The sequence below is a fragment of the Convolutriloba macropyga genome, chromosome 2 (assembly GCF_964194025.1).
Source record: "Convolutriloba macropyga chromosome 2, txConMacr16.3, whole genome shotgun sequence".
NCBI lineage: Eukaryota > Metazoa > Xenacoelomorpha > Acoela > Convolutidae > Convolutriloba > Convolutriloba macropyga.
In genome coordinates, this window is record NC_134469.1 from 18,471,727 (window position 1) to 18,489,522 (window position 17,796).

Here is a 17,796-nt window from a genome sequence, read left to right on the forward strand (position 1 = left end):
AATGGCTTTATGCTGATGTATGTTCACTGTTTTTGTGTGCGTTCTGACCGCTCAGGTTTGCTACACTTAGATAGCAATCTTCATCAGCAGAACCACAAATTTGTCCGGATTGAGTGAAGTTTTCTAAAAGTTTAAAGAGCGGTTGCAATTTTGAATCACATTTAGAATCGTTGCTTCGATTTTGTGTCAAATCTTGAAAATGTTTTTAAAGAGTTCATTGAGAGTCTGCTGAAGACTATTTTAATAATTTTTTAAAGTTCAAGTGAAAGTCACCTCAGTTTGAAAAACCTATCAATCTTTAATATTCGAACGTTCCATAAAACGTTTTTTTTTCAAGTTATTGGAAAACAAGGATATTATCCAATAACTTGAAAAAAAAAACAAACGTTTTATGGAACGTTCCGATATTAAAGGTTGATAGGTTTTTCCAACTGAGGTAACTTTCACTTGAACTTAAAAAAAATATTAAAATAGTCTTTGAGAAGGAAAACTTTTATTTTCCTAGTTCATTTAATTTTGTTGGATCAATGAGTTTTTGTGTCAAGTTGCTTTGGCGTTACTTTTAGATTGATTTTTGATGTCTTCGAGGGATTAATTCGAAATCATTGAAGACTTATTGCCCAAATTTCTCAAAGACCTAAAAACTCATTAGGTTTTGTCTGTATGATTTTTCGTTAAAGAAAATTAATCTGTCAGTAAATGTTGCTTTTATTAATTTATTTAACTATTAACTCAATTGCGAGTTCGATTTTAAAAATGGACAAGAGCGTGGCGCATATCTTGAATTTGATGCCTGCGTTGATTTCGACCTTGGCACCTGAACCAACTTCAGACTGGGAATGAGTACAAGCTTGAGGCAGCTGGTGTGTTCTAAACACGTGTCACTAATGTCAGACCAGCTGTTCTATCTAGGAAGCCATGCTCTCAGGAACAACAGAGAAGTATCAATGAAAGGGATGTACGAGGAGTCGTTTCCTTTCGATATTTTGAAAGATTTCATGAATTAACAATGAACAAAACTCACAATGGGCCGAAAATTGTTTTCACTTCAAAACAGAGCAGGATGTTTTAACGTATTTAAAAAATCAAAGGGTAAAATTTTTGCGTTTTATGTCAACTCTTGAGAAAGAATCCAAATTTGGAAAGAGGCGAACAATTTGTTTGGGGTGCAACTAAGTGGGCATTGAACTTAGACAAATGCGCGTTAGAAGCTCTCAATTCTCATCTCTTAAGCTTAAGCTAGCATTTTGAAGTCAACGCTAGCCACTTCCGAATCCAACTTCGCTCTAGTCGTTTTAGAGCAATTGGCCAGACAGTATTAAGTTTAAAAGTAGGTTCGATATTAGCATCAAAATTTAGTTTGGTAGGTCTTGACGTACAATTCGGAACCACAGAATTATCCAAATATTGTCAATCGTTTTACAATTTTATTTATCTTTTGCTTGGTTGAACAAATAAAATGCAGAATTTTAAGTTTTCGTGGTTCAACTGATCAAAAGAAAGCGCCTAGTTGTGTGCGATCAGATTTTACGTTTTCTTTAAGTAGATGTCAGAAGTTCCTGATTTGTACAAAAATTTCCCAATTGCTCTCAACCGAAGTCTATGGAATCCAATGGGCCTTGGTGAACTTCTGGAATTTATCTGGAATGTTCAAGTTGGCTTGGTAGGAATTAGCAGACTTTATAAGGTAATTGGATTTGCTAGTTAGAATGAATAGAGAAAATGTTAAAGCATTCAAAGTTGTCATGGTCTGAACAAATTGTTGATTCATGTTTTATAGCCGCGTCCTCAATTCTAGGTGGCTATTATAGCGCTCCTAAATTTTTTTTTACAATTCAAAGAATTTGAATTGTATTGGGGCGCTGTCTTTTTTTTAAGATCTGTTCACACATTTTCATGATTTTTTTAAGTCAAATTGGAGTAGTGATTTTGGTCACGCCGAAACAGGAAGTGGACCGAAAAAGCGAGAGGTTTCGCGGCGTGAAATTTTTTTACTCTAATTTTGAAGTAGAGTGAGAAACTGTGTTTGGGATGAACAAAAATTCGCTTTCTCGCTAGTGGTTTTTTGTTCACATGCGGCAATTTCACTTTGATTTTTACTGTTTTTTTTCGATTTTTTGGTTTGGATTTTTTTCTAAATGGTGTTCCCAATCCATTCATAGTTCGTTTTAGGTTTAGTTTTTTGTTTAGTCAATGAAAATTCTTGGAATTGTACGTCAGGACTTGTCCTGCTATGTTTTTTTTACTTCGTCTAACAGATTTTTGTTTCGTCTTACCGTGACTTCTTGGAATTGACTTTTTCAATGACTTACCTCACTCAAAAAAATGACTTCTGAGCTTACTTATGAAACTTTAATTTTTATGAACATTTTTTTATTAAAGGTCAATAGTGTGCATCTAAGTAGTGCCAAACTTATATGCCCTAATTTTTGAGTATTTGTCTTGAGTTTTTGATTTCGAAAATCAATTTTGAAAAATTTTTTTAGGGCTTTTTCCTTAAAGACCGTATGTGTATCATAAACAGGACAGTACGTATCTAACCTAAAAAATCTAGTGGTCTACTAAAGTACTTTTGGTCAATCTGCCTATCTTGTTTCTTTAGTTGTTTCAATTCATGGAAGACCACCAGCGGCTATTTTCCGGCAATCTGCCGGCTATGTTTTTGAAGTAAGAATGGGATATTAGGCAAAAACTCGATTAGGCGAACACTATTTTGTAGCCATTAGGCAAAAATTTCGAACGAAGTTTTTGTGGACATTATTCGAATACCAATTAATACACTTTGACGTATTCCGGAAACCATATGACGCTATAAAATTTTCAAGTGTCCCCTAATAATCGTCTTTATGTTAAAAAAGATTTTACAATGCTCATTTAAAATGTACTATTTTCCAACTATTATATCTTTTATGCATCCCTGGGCAATATTCTGAATTGCTGCAAAGCTAAAAAAAATACATTCCTTGTCAGCATCAGCGTCAGCATATATATATATATATATAAGTATGTCTTTATAAGCGGTTATCATCTAGACAAAATTATTAGGGACACTTGAGTACTATAACTATATAGCGACATATGGTTTTTGGAATACTGTCTTTTAATATATTCGCCTAATTTCCACAAAATTTTCGAAATTTTCGCCTATTGGCTACAAAAGTATTGTTCGCCTAATCCAGTTTTCGCCTAATATCCTACTCCCCGTCAATTTAAAGTGATGATTTTGGTCATGATGAATCAGGAGTGGAGTGAAAAAACGAGTAGCTTTGCGGCGTGAAAATTTTTCACTCTATTTTTAAAGCAAAGTGAGAAAACGGTGTTTGAACAAATATCCGTTTGCTCGTTCGTGATTGTTGTTCACATGCGGCACATGCGACTTCGATTTTAACTGTTTTTCGATTTAGTATCGGATTTACTGAATGGTTTTCCAATCCATTCACGGGCCACTCTAGGTCGTTTTTTAATTAGTCAATGAACAATCGTAGAGTTTTTTGGAGGAAGGTATTATATGGTTTTTTAGTGTTTAGTGAACTTTATGATATATGTGAAATTGTAAAATAGTTGGAGGGATTTTCCGCAATTCGTTTTTTGGATTGTTATTGTGCCTCAATATTTTGTATAGTTACAGTAGGTTCAAACATTTGTTCCACAGTATAAGTTTTATTTTTTTGAAGCTATCTATCGTCATTTTGCGAAAACTGTCTTCCTTAGCCGTTTTTTTCAGATCTTTGTATTCAATTTATTTATAACTTATAAGGTCAATGTTTATCAAAGCTCAAGGTCAATAAGGTCTTATAATGTCAAGTGTTAGCAAGTTTTTCTCAAAACTCAAAACTGGCCCTTCAGAATTTTATAATCGTCTTCCTCACAATTTCTGGATGTAGATTTTGCCATGTTTTGATTGAAAAATCGAATATAGTTTTTAAAAGATTGATTTGAGCTAAGAATGTTTAAAATGCTATCTTTAGTAGCCGCGAAGCTGTATATAGAATATTGTTGATCTCATTGTGGGATTTTTACTTTGTCGTTTTCCTTTGATTGTTGCAACAATCATTTGATCAGGCGTCAAAAAGTCAAAGAGAAACTCTTTTGTGACTTTTGCAACTCCAAATCTGTTTTTTTTTGCGGGATTTCATTTACTGTATTGTGTATGGCTTTTGATCCATAATTCATAGAGAACACCCAAACTAGATCATTTTATTGCTCTATCACTTAAATTAAAATGGAATTAAAATTGAAATTGGAATCTCATTTTTAAATTGCACTTACTGTGGCTCTGGTCGTCTTTTTGTTCCTACCCTCTCTTTAGTGGGGAGGGAGGTACTATATACTCAACTAGGTTTTTTTTCAGACAATTTTGGCCGATCGATATATTCATCGTAGAGAGTTGTGAGTTGTATCATTAAAAAGCACGTACATCCTAGAATATGGAATTAAAAAGATTTTTTCGAATTTCGTTTCTTACAGGGAGTTATCGAGGTTTAAAGTTTTAGTTACCGAGGTTTAGAGGTTTAAAGTAAAAATTCGAAAGTTCTTATTCACATTTTTAGTAATTTTTGCTATTTTGTAATTAGTAAAATTTGGCCCGATTTCGTTAATATAATTTAAAATAAGTTGAAATTTTTCAAAGTTAGAGTGGTAGCGTTAATGAGTTGTTTGATTGAAGTTTTTTTGGCTAAAATTTTTGATACAATTTTCAAATTTCGAACTTTTTTCATCAAAAATTGCACAAAATGTGCTTTTTGTCTACTTTATTAAAGTTTGCCAGACGTAGTGACCTAGAGACTTTGACAAAGAGTCCATAATCTCCAAAAGAGGGCTGGTTGAAATTAGGCGCCCTATGAAAGTCTTCTGGAATTAAAATTGCCGTTTTTGCAGATTTAACTCGATAATCATACAAAATGCATCGTTGTTTTTTTTAATATTTGAAGAATTTCACTCAACAGTTGGTCTGATTTGGACACACTTGGGCGGTTTGTTGGGCGCGCGGCAAAATCAGGCATAGGTTTGATATTATCATAGATTCTTACCATCAGAAATTTTTATTTTGGTGCTGCCTTTTTTCAAAATATTTTGTTTTTTCAATGTTAGTTACTGATAAAATTTTTATTCACGGCTCCATTAATGACCGCTGCCATTTACGTAAACATGATGCCGAATGTAGATAGAGTTTCTTTTCAGAGAACCTAAGAGCCTTGATGGCTTTGAGGAAGAGTTTTAGTAAACTTTTACTGAATTCTTGTTATTTGCTTTCAATTGCTTTCAAATGGTGTTCCCAATCCATTCATAGTTCGTTTTAGGTCTAGTTTTTTGTTTAGTCAATGAAAATTCTTTGAATTGTACGTCAGGACTTGTCCTGCTATGTTTTTTTTACTTCGTCTAACAGATTTTTGTTTCGTCTTACCGTGACTTCTTGGAGTTGACTTTTTCAATGACTTACCTCACTCAAAAAAATGACCTCTGAGCTTACTTATGAAACTTTAATTTTTATGAACATTTACTTATTAAAGGTCAATAGTGTGCATCTAAGTAGTGCCAAACTTATATGCCCTAATTTTTGAGTATTTGTCTTGAGTTTTTGATTTCGAAAATCAATTTTGAAATATTTTTTTAGGGCTTTTTCCTTAAAGACCGTATGTGTATCATAAACAGGACAGTACGTATCTAACCTAAAAAGTCTAGTGGTCTACTAAAGGACTTTTGGTCAATCTGCCTATCTTGTTTCTTTAGTTGTTTCAATTCATGGAAGACCACCAGCGGCTATTTTCCGGCAATCTGCCGGCTATGTTTTTGAAGTAAGAATGGGATATTAGGCAAAAACTCGATTAGGCGAACACTATTTTGTAGCCATTAGGCAAAAATTTCGAACGAAGTTTTTGTGGACATTATTCGAATACCAATTGATACACTTTGACGTATTCCGGAAACCATATGACGCTATAAAATTTTCAAGTGTCCCCTAATAATCGTCTTTATGTTGAAAAAGATTTTACAATGCTCATTTAAAATGTACTATTTTCCAACTATTATATCTTTTATGCATCCCTGGGCAATATTCTGAATTGCTGCAAAGCTAAAAAAAATACATTCCTTGTCAGCATCAGCGTCAGCATATATATATATATATATATATATATATATATATATATATATATATATATATATAAGTATGTCTTTATAAGCGGTTATCATCTAGACAAAATTATTAGGGACACTTGAGTACTATAACTATATAGCGACATATGGTTTTTGGAATACTGTCTTTTAATATATTCGCCTAATTTCCACAAAATTTTCGAAATTTTCGCCTATTGGCTACAAAAGTATTGTTCGCCTAATCCAGTTTTCGCCTAATATCCTACTCCCCGTCAATTTAAAGTGATGATTTTGGTCATGATGAATCAGGAGTGGAGTGAAAAAACGAGTAGCTTTGCGGCGTGAAAATTTTTCACTCTATTTTTAAAGCAAAGTGAGAAAACGGTGTTTGAACAAATATCCGTTTGCTCGTTCGTGATTGTTGTTCACATGCGGCACATGCGACTTCGATTTTAACTGTTTTTCGATTTAGTATCGGATTTACTGAATGGTTTTCCAATCCATTCACGGGCCACTCTAGGTCGTTTTTTAATTAGTCAATGAACAATCGTAGAGTTTTTTGGAGGAAGGTATTATATGGTTTTTTAGTGTTTAGTGAACTTTATGATATATGTGAAATTGTAAAATAGTTGGAGGGATTTTCCGCAATTCGTTTTTTGGATTGTTATTGTGCCTCAATATTTTGTATAGTTACATTAGGTTCAAACATTTGTTCCACAAAGTTTTATTTTTTTGAAGCTATCTATCGTCATTTTGCGAAAACTGTCTTCCTTAGCAGTTTTTTTTTCAGATCTTTGTATTCAATTTATTTATAACTTATAAGGTCAATGTTTATCAAAGCTCAAGGTCAATAAGGTCTTATAATGTCAAGTGTTAGCAAGTTTTTCTCAAAACTCAAAAATGGCCCTTCAGAATTTTATAATCGTCTTCTTCACAATTTCTGGGTGTAGATTTTGCCATGTTTTGATTGAAAAATCGAATATAGTTTTTAAAAGATTGATTTGAGCTAAGAATGTTTAAAATGCTATCTTTAGTAGCCGCGAAGCTGTATATAGAATATTGTTGATCTCATTGTGGGATTTTTACTTTGTCGTTTTCCTTTGATTGTTGCAACAATCATTTGATCAGGCGTCAAAAAGTCAAAGAGAAACTCTTTTGTGACTTTTGCAGCTCCAAATCTGTTTTTTTGCGGGATTTCATTTACTGTATTGTGTATGGCTTTTGATCCATAATTCATAGAGAACACCCAATTGTTTTGGCTAATATTTGAAGAATTTCACTCAACAGTTGGTCTGATTTGGACACTTGGGCGGTTTGTTGGGCGCGCGGTAAAATCAGGCGTAGGTTTGATATTATCATGGATTCTTACCATCAGAAATTTTTATTTTGGTGCTGCCTTTTTTCAAAATATTTTGCTTTTGTTTTTTCAATGTTAGTTACCGATAAAATTTTTATTCACGGCTCCATTAATGACCGCTGCCATTTACGTAAACATGATGCCGAACGTAGATAGAGTTTCTTTTCAGAGAACCTAAGAGCTTTGATGGCTTTGAGGAAGAGTTTTAGTAAACTTTTACTGAATTCTTGTTATTTGCTTTCAATTGTTATTCTTTTTGCAGTCTGATTACTATGTCTCTTCCCTCAATGATCCAAGAGGCTTCCTCAAGAGGTGCAAGTGAAGCTGCACCATGCATTCGATTGTTACCTAATGTCTCTTATGTAATTGAATGTATTTCTTTTAAGGAAATTTCAGTGATTTTTTTAACTTGTAAATTTTTAAATTTTTTTCAGTCAACTTTTTGCTTACTCTCAGTAAATACAGGTCAAACTTCCTTGTTTACATTATACAAACTAATTTTGTGGTGGAATGTTTTAACAGAACGTTTTCTTGTTTTTGGTACTACGAGTTTTCATACAAATTTTTTTGTGCATGACTGTCCATTTTTGCTGTTGTTTCCGTGTCTTTGTTAATTTGTCATAATTTTTGTTGTCGTATGCCAAATATGGGGTAATTAATGGTCCCAGTGGCCAACTATAAATACATAAACGAACTTAATAACTGATATCGGTGTATAGTTGATGGTTTTATTGACTTTGTATAGTTGATGGTTTTATTCAAAATAAATTTCTAAAAAATATATAGTATTCTTCAACTTATCCCTTTTTGTTCTGCTTTGCGTTTTTTTTCGTATTTTACAATATTGAATCATTTTCGTAATTTAGCCTCATTAGTGAGAGTTCCCTTTAATATTTTGCCGAAACAAACAATAAATTTCCTGTTGTTGAAACGTTTTGACTGATGTCTTCAGAGCTTAGAGAATTTGTTTCAGAAGAAATTTTGATACTTTTCTTTTTTTTTGTGGATCCTTTTTGCTGTCACTTTGGGATAGTCGGTTCACAAAAAGATTTTATGATTATCAAAAGTGACGGAAATGAAGATTTTATGCTCTCGCGATTATTATTTTAAAAATTTAAGGGCTTCAACACTGTGGTTTCGTAAAGTAGTTAGTAAAAATTTTTAGTTTAGCTTAAATTCAGTTTTCAGTGTAAATATTATTTTATAGTCTTATGACTTAGCCTCACTAATAGCAGTCGCAATTATTTTTGGATGAAGTTGCAAGATAAACTGTCTGCTCTTTTAGTCGAAAGCTTATGTTGGCTATGTATTTTGAAAATAATTGTTTTTTAAAAAAGACAATGGATTTTTGAGATTTGCCTATCTTTTTTCTGATAACATGTAGCTTAGCATCTCTATATACAAGTCACATCCCTTATCTATTGAACCACAATTCACTCTTTCGAACGGTTTTATTTTCCTCACATGGTATTTGTTTTTGGTACAACCAGTTTTCATAAAATATTCGTGATTTTTGCATATTTGCCCATTTTTGTAGGTTTTTGTTTTCTTTTCACCGTATCACAATAATAGGCGGTCTTCTGGTGGTTTTGAAAAAAAGCATTCAATGGTTTTTAATATTTTTAGTGAAGAGTTTCATGTTCAATTGGCTGGGACATGGTTTTTGTGCAATTTTTTTGCCTGTATTTGTTGCTTTTTTGTAGCCATATGACATATCATGGATAATGAAAGGTCTCAATCGGTATCTATGGAGGCATAAAATGATCTCTCAATGATTGCATTTGATGTTTATTGTTTCTAATCAGTTTGACATTAATTCTTTTCAAAAAAAGCAACGTATTATTAAACTTTGCCCTTCTGCTCATTTCTTGTCGACATGTTACCAAGTCTTACTGAGGAAAATTCTCATATACTTATTGTTTTTTTAAATGAATTACAGGTTAATCTTTTTAGTATAAGTTTGATCTGATGCCATTTTGATTTGTTTAATAATGGTTTTTAAAAAATTGGTTTACGAGTTTTGGTCGGAATTAATATTTGTAATTATTTGATTTTTATCGCTGTCTTTTTTGGTTGTCATATTATGGTAGTCACAGGTCTCCTAGGCTCTCTAAGGTAGATTGTTTATTCATTTATTAGTTTGTTGAATGATATGCTGATATGTTAATTTTTCTTTTCCTCATTTGGTAGACAATTAAGTGAAAAATGTAGATGAGCGGGGTCGGAACTTTATGTGCGAACGCACATTACCGAGCCTCCTTGTTTAACTAGTTAACTAGATGACGTCTTAAATCTATTGGTGTCTTGGTGTCTTTTGTCTGGCGATCTGTTAGCTCTGTTAAATTATCAAGATTGAAATGTTCTGCTGGAACTTCCGTATTTTAACCCAGGTTCTATCGCACGAAAATTTGTCACAGAATAGCGATGAAAAGTTTTCGATTTCCTTGAATTGAACCATTCAAAACCTGAAAAGGAGCTGTGTGACAGTTTTCTTAGATATATTACTCTTTGTTTCAAAAGTTTGCCCCTTTTTTGCTAATGATTGGTACGCAAGAAAAGTCTAGGTGATGACAAATTCCGGTCTGCAAATTTTTTGTTCTTGAATATCTCAAAACGGTAGAAAATATTTTTATTAGTATTAAGATTACATTTTGAGAATTTTTACGGATTTAATTGCTCTCAAACGATGTTTGTAGCCATTATATTAGTCATTTATATCTATTTTCATTTGCACCAAAAACTCTGCTCGTGCTCTTCGTATAATATTCATTTAATTGGTCGGGAAATGTTTCATAAGTGCGTGATATAGATTCCATTCAGTCTGTCTCGGTATGATTTGATTCGCGAATTTCGTTACACTCCCTATGGAACTGTTTTATTGTGTTACGACTGATGCTGTTTTATTTTCAATTATTTTCTGTTGACCCTTGTCATGCAACGCCTTTGTTGACCCTTGTTTGTTCATAATCTGGGCTGCTCAAAGTTACGACTGATTGTAGAACATTTTTTCGGTTTTCGCTGGGCTGTTAAATTTTAATTCTTCTCTAAATACATCTTTAGATATGAAAAACGAGGCCAAACAGTGGTGCGTATTTTTGCAGTATAGTAAAAAAGCAAAAAATGCCGAAGCCGGCTGTCAACAGTTTAACTTCTTTAATTGCTTCACAAATTAAAATTTATCTGGACACGATCGCGGCTTCTGCATTTATAAATACACAATTTAAGAAACTCAAAGAAGAGAAAGTTTGGAAAGAAATGAATTATCTTGTCCACCTTGAAATTAAAGAACGACGTTTAATGATGGATTCTCCTAACATTGATCAATCAATTGAGTGACTTCAACAGACGATTATTTCTCCCAGGGAATCAGTTATACCAACCGTTCGACAAAATAAACCACGATCGACCGAACAATGGATCACAGCAACAATTCGTAACCTCGCAAACAAAAAAGAATCTCTTAAGATTATATCTAAAAGAGATAATACAACCGAATCAAAAAACAAATACAAAATTATCTGTCGTAAAACAAAAGTTAGCAAAGACATCTTTTTATGAACAATAGATTGGCAGGAAAAATGGGTCACAGACATTATTCAAGATAGTCAAAGATTTAATGGTAATAAGAATAATGAAAAACAGTGCCCCGTAGACTGCCATGACATGAACTATTTTGTTACGACAATTGGAGAAAATTATCTATGACTAAAAACAAATTTAAAAAATATTTAAAAATATTTAAAAAATATTTCAATACAAAAACAAACAGTGGTTTTGCAGGAATTTAATGCGGATGAAATCTTTGAAGCAGTCAGACAGTTAAAAAATAAAAATTCCTGTAACATGTTTCAGTTAAGTAGTAGCCTGCTGAAGGCCGTTAGTCCGGCAACATGTGAACTATTGGCGTCAATTTTCAACAAATGCGTAGAAAAAACGTACTATCCCAAAATTTTAAAAACGCCAAAGTCAACAATTTTCAAATCTGGATAGAAAGATAACCAACAGAACTACCGACCTATATGGCTACTCCCAGTAATAGGAAAAGTATTTGAAAAATTGATCTCTGCCTCACTAAATTGTTTCCTGGTTCAACATAATACTTTGAGCGAAAGACAGTTTGGATTTAGAAATAAAAGAAGCACAGTTGACGCCATTGCAAAACCTACTGAACATCTCAGGTTAGGTCTTGATTCGTTGGATGAAACGTGCAGTGTTTTCTTAGATTTGACAAAAGCATTTGACACTGTTGACCACAACCTTCTATTAAAATGCGAAAGGTATGGGTTGAGAGGTTGTGTTTATCATCTCTTGAAATCTTATTTATCTAGTCGTAAACAATTTATCCAGATTGGCAACAAGAAGTCTGCCGTTTTAAATGTCAAAAATGGTGTCCTACGGTGGTCTGTTCTAGGACCAATTTGCAGATGATACAACTATTTACTCTTCTACTAAACTTAATAATGATGACTTGCTAAACGATCTTGGTAGGTTGTGTGATTGGTTTGACAGAAATAAGCTGACAGTAAATTTCTCAAAGTGTAACATGACGTCTTTTGCAAAAAGAGAGACTGCGAATAGATTACAATTACAAGGAATAACATTGTATGACAGAGAGCACAAAATACCTTGGTGTACACATTGATAAAAAACTAGGCTTTAAAACGCACACAGAAATCAAGAGCAAGCTTAAAAAATTAATCTGTTGTTTCTACCATTACAAAAATAGATTCAGAAGGGATACTTTGATTAAGTTATACAAACTCTGTCCAACCACTTCTACAGTATGGTGTACTAATTTATGGTTGTGCAAGCAATTCGGAGCTTAAACAACTTAATCAGATAATATTTGGACTGTCACAAAACCACATAATCAGGATAATGTCACAAAATCACATAATCAGGATATTATTTGGACTGAAGAAAATTCAACAGCGTCCGCGAGGTAAGAGAGAAATTTAAATTTTTGACAACTATGGAATTGCATCTGTTTTTCATTAGTAAGAGTTTAAGACCAACTCTGACCAAGTTCTGTGGCTATGAATCACAAATCTTCAGCAATAAGTCCGCAATGAAGTCCGCAAGATTCAGGCTGATGAGAAACGACTAAAAACCGTAAAAACCTGAGGTTGACGACGTGCCAACAAAAAAAAACTTATGTACCGAACAAGAAAATTTCTTAATTTTTGGTTATTCTAAACAAAAACATTATGAGAAATTTTAGTTTTCAACGAATCTGTTCTAGTTAATATACTTTATAACCTAAGAGACAATTACATACAGGGAAACGAAGTGTTGACGGGACAGTTCTGATAACTTTATCAGTAGCGTAAGATAACTTCTTTATTCTGCAAGCTTAATAGAGGCACCATCCTTTGGACAGGCTCAGGTTTTTTTGGTGACCTCTCGAATGTGTTGTATATTAATACACTAGTTCGGAAATAAATTATTATATACATTTTTATAGGTAAGTTTTGAAGCAAAAAATTGTTTGTTTCGATTTTTTTATCTTGGCAGTTCCAATTGTTGAAGCAGTTCCAGTGGATCTGAGCCGATCCAGTTGTTGAAGTGGCATTACTAAAGATCAAGGTGATCTAGTTAGATGCAGGTATTGAAATAACATTACTAAATGTGGACATTTGGAACCCCGTGAACATAATTATTGTGGGGGTAATGGTTTGTATAGCGTGATAAGAGGTGACATTTTTAATTACAATTTATAAATACTATTGAAAAGGCGTGAAAATGTTTGTCGTAGAATGTTTAAACAGTAAGACATACCGAATTTATTATTTTGGAAAAAAAGGAAACAAGTGTTCGTCCGTTACAAGACATAACTTGTATGAGTCATAAGTACATGACTCTGACTGGAATGATTCAACACTGTGGTGCAGCTGGCCTCTACTCCTTCTCTCCGCCTCTCCTCAGATCAGTGCACAAGTTGTCAGCAGTAGCAGATAAACACATGCGAAGTGTCCGTGCACAAAAGGTAGGTTGCTTACGCAAATTGAAGATTATAGGTCGGACGTTTTTTATTAGTGCCAAGTACAGAGAAGCAAATGCTTAAATAATCAACAATTGTTGTTTTTTGGTGACATCTTGATACGACGCCTTTTTGTTGTTTGAAGTAGTTAAGCGATAAGCTTTCCAGGACTGAAAGTTGCACTGTTTACTTAAAAATAATTTGCAGAAACAAGAGCTTAGTGTGTCAATTTGACCTGCTTTTTATGTCAAGCAAGCTTGTTTAAATGTCACAATATTTTAGTTTTCTTGTTAGCACTATCTATGCGATTTTTCAAGTAATGTTAAGCCTTCGTTATGAATATTTCGAATTCAAGTAAACGGTCTCAAGTTTATGGAACCGAAAGAAAGCTTGCAAGTTCGTTTACTTTGAAAACGTAATCATTTTTGACTTCGAAAAAATAGCGAATGAGGCTTTAAAAACATTCAAAAACAACAAGAGTAATTTGATAAGATTTATATAAGGTTAAGATTTGATAACCTTTAACCAGGTTAGAACCCGTCCCTAGTCAGTAGTTTTTTTTCACCATTAAAGTTTCTATCCTATATGCGCATTTCTTAAATTGTTTGCCTGGCCAGTTGTTGGAGAACAATTCGTCTGACGTTAGTCGGTTTATGTTCTAAGTTATGTAGGCCTATTTTTTTGAAAAAATTTTTCATCAGTTCAAAATAAAGCTACAGCTATCAAATGTTTAGATAATACAGGAGGGATATTTCCCATGGTTTTTGCTCACTGAGGTCTCAACTTTTTGTTCCGACCACACTTGTGGGGGAGGAACTATATGCTCAAATGAGATTTTTTTGTTCGGACATTTTTGGCCGATCGTTATATTCATCGTAGAGAAATGTGAGTGCAATCATTAAAAAGCTCGTCCAGCTTAGAATTCGAAATTAAAAAGATTTTTTTGATTTTCGTTTTTTTTTTCGAGGAGTTATCGAGGATTGAACTTTTTGTGCGCACGAGATATTTGGCACGATTTTTGCTTACTTTTAGTGTAATTTTTATTCATTTTAATATTTTTTCTTTTAAAAAAATATTTCGAAATTACCTTTCACGCCACACAATGAATCAATCTTGTGTTCCTAATAGACGAAAGGCGATAAAAAGACTAGTTCCTGTCTCATAGGGAAGTTAAATATCAAAAAAATTCGAATTCTAATATAGCTTCTTTTTTTAGAAAACTTCATATTTTTTTTTGTTTCTTTTTCCGTCACCTAGAGACTAGTCACTTTTCGTATCGAGGTTTCGTTAATGGCAAACCTCATTTACAATCAAATGAAGCCCATTGAACAAAAAATTTGCTTTCTTGGAATCACTCATGTTTTTTTGGCTTCGACGCTTGAGTTTTCGTAATTTTAAATGAAATTTTGATTTTCTTTTGAGATTTTACTAAATTTTTGCAGTTCTATGGCGTAGACTCGTTGACTAAAAGTGCGACAGGTTTCGTAATAAGCATTAAGTGTTTCCATCTAGTGCTTTAAGTGGACAGCTAATGGCTGTTAAGACATTGAAAATATACTTTTGAAATTTTTTGGAACATAATCCAGACATAAATTTATTTTCATGAACTGTAAGTCAGTCTCAGTAATGACAGGACTCCTTTCCTTCCTACTTCAACCTAAATATTCTGGTAAGCGGTTTTATCTTCTAACTATTGGTTATATTACTTAAATGCCACAAGATTCCAAAAAATAAATTCAAATTTTTGTATATTTTTGTGTTATTGATTCCTTTTGAAATCTTGTCATAATCACATTATCCTAATATTTATAGCTCCCATTGCTTTAGAGAAGACGTTCAATGGATCATAGATAGTTTTTTTGAAAATTAATCAATCTTAAACCTATTTTCGTAAACTGTAAGTCAGTCTCAGTAATGACAGGAACCCACTGCTTTCCACTTAAAACAAAATTTATCTAGATAGCGGTTTTATCTTCTAACATTTGGTTTGATGGTTTTGACTTTGATGCACGAGTTTTACTATTTTTTTGGATATTTTTGCTTAATTTTGTTTTTTACTGAAATCTTATCACATTATTCTAATACTGATAGTTCCCTTTGGTTTAGCGAAGACGTTCAATGGATCATAGATAAAGTTTTCAGAGAAAAGCTTATGGATTAAATAATTAAATAGCTTCGACACTTTCTTCTCGCTTTTTTCTACTGAATTTTGGATTTCGCCTGTTTTTGTTGTTGTTTTTATAGTCAATGACTTGTTGTAATGTCTTATTGATGACTTATGATTGACGAACATCCATTTCGTCCCATCGAAGCAAAATTTTGCGTTTTTATTGGCTTCCGTTGAAAGGTATTGTATTGAATGCCGTTGATACTACGGGTTTTCTAATTTTCGTGGTTTTAATGTATTTGTTCATTTTTGTTGATTTTGTTAAAATTATTGATAAAAAGGAAGAATCTTATGGCTGTTAAGGATATTTGAAAAAAGAAAAGTTTTTACTAAAAAGTTTTTTTTTAATGGCTTCGACACTTTTCTCGCTCTCAATTTTTTTTGATTTTGCGGTTTTTGTCTGTTTTCTTATTCTTTAGGTAGCCGTAAAATGCTGACCGGTCTCATCAGCTGGTAATTTAAGATTGAATGAATGATGTTGCCCGAAGCAGTCAGTTTATAGCTAATAGTCTTAAAGTGTATGATATACATTTTCAAAGATTTTTCAAACTTCTCAGTTTTTGTTGTTGTTTTCTTCAACTTGTAACGTATTCTCATCATTGCGACTGAGGTCCCATCCAATTCCTTTTACTTAAAAATTAACATGTCAATTGATTTTATGTCGTAACTAATGTTTTGTTGGACACTGTGTTTTCGTAAAAATTTTGTTAGTGGTGTATTGGTTCTTTTTCTCTTCTTCTGTCAGGTTCGGGTTAGAACAGATCACAATGATTTTTAAAGTGTGGCCCAAATGAACTTATTTATTCTTTAAGTATAATATTAGCTGAGTTAATATAAATGAAAACTGAAATAAAAATACATAATATTCAGATAATAGCTATATAGCTAATGATTTTAATGGCTTCAATAATTTTTTTTTGCAAAACGTTTGTAGTTTTATGAGTGTGTCTGCATCTTTAGTCCGTTCCCATGGCTTAGTCTAACCAAAGACAGGTCCCATTGGTTTTATAATGACTTTTTAGCGATTTTATCAAGAATTATTTTGTTATAAGCTAATGATTTTTAAGGTTTTTGAAATTGTTTGGTTTAAAAAAATGTTGATTGCTTTTTGAATTTCGACTCATTATTTCTTCTCTTTGTCGACTTGTCGCCTAGTTTCATCAAGGAAAACTTCCATCTGCTTTATAGTTAGGACAAAGTAAATTTGTGCAGTTAGGGTTTTATCTGATTGCATTTTGACGCTATTACTAGGTGCTTTTAAGTTCAGATTTTGAGTTTTTGCCGTGAAATTTTATGTTTTTGCTTATTTTGTTGTTTGTTTTTTTTCTCGTATTCTTTTTAATGGCAGATCTCGTGAGCGCTGTAATGATGCATGCCATTATGTAATTCAATTAGTAGTTAGGGTTTGAAACGATTTTTTTAAACTCAAACATCTATTTTTGTTTTCTCTTCATTTGGTTGACAATTAAGTCAAAAATGTAGATGAGCTGGGGTCGGAACATTATGTGCAAACGCACATTAACGAGCCTCCTTGTTTAGTGCCTAAAAGTTATAAAGCCGAGCATCATTAATTTGAAAATGACACCTTTGTGCCGGCTATTGATCCTTCCGCAATTTTTGTTCGTTTCCTTTGAGCTGTCATTATTCGGATTTTCTCCCTCATTACCCCCAGCCGCCACGTATATTAGTTTATTTGCACCCCCTAAAAAGTTACATGTTCATCTTTATAACAACTTTGCTTTATGTTGGGTAAATTGTGGTTTACTTTTAACAGATTTTTTGACACGAAGTGTTGTAAATTTTGAACAAATGAATTGAACCATGTTTGTAGCCAATAACAACGAAAAACTGCTATTTATTATTTTTAATAGCCGCACAGCGATAGCTGGGGCTATTATTGGCCTTCTCTTGTTCTTTTACAATTCAAAGAATTTGAATTGTATTGGGGCGCTGTCTTTTTTTTACGACTCGAAGAGGAGTATTGGAGAAGTCCTTTTTTTAATCAATTTTATTGGAGTGAATTTTGAAGCGGGAAATGAAAAGCGTGAAAAAATTCGGTGTGATTTGGTTGCTGAACAAAAGTGAAGAGCGATTTGGTTGCTGAACAAAAGTGAAGAGCGGAGCGAAGTGGTTTTTTGTTCATACCGCTGTTTTTGAGAGAGCGAGAAATTGATGTGTGAAAAAATTTTCTATGAG

The 17,796-nt window shown here is 32.9% G+C and overlaps 1 protein-coding gene across 1 annotated transcript in view; it reads left to right on the forward strand.

The window, feature by feature from the left end:
* Positions 1–836: 836 nt before the first annotated feature.
* Positions 837–17,796, forward strand: part of LOC142357547 (putative proline--tRNA ligase, mitochondrial) — a 67,184-nt gene continuing 50,224 nt past the window's right edge. Inside the window, exons 1-2 of the mRNA XM_075409146.1 lie at positions 837–951; positions 13,279–13,439. Of these exons, the coding sequence (XP_075265261.1) occupies positions 840–951; positions 13,279–13,439 (273 nt within the window). The 5' untranslated portion in view covers positions 837–839. The remainder of the gene's footprint in view (positions 952–13,278; positions 13,440–17,796) is intronic.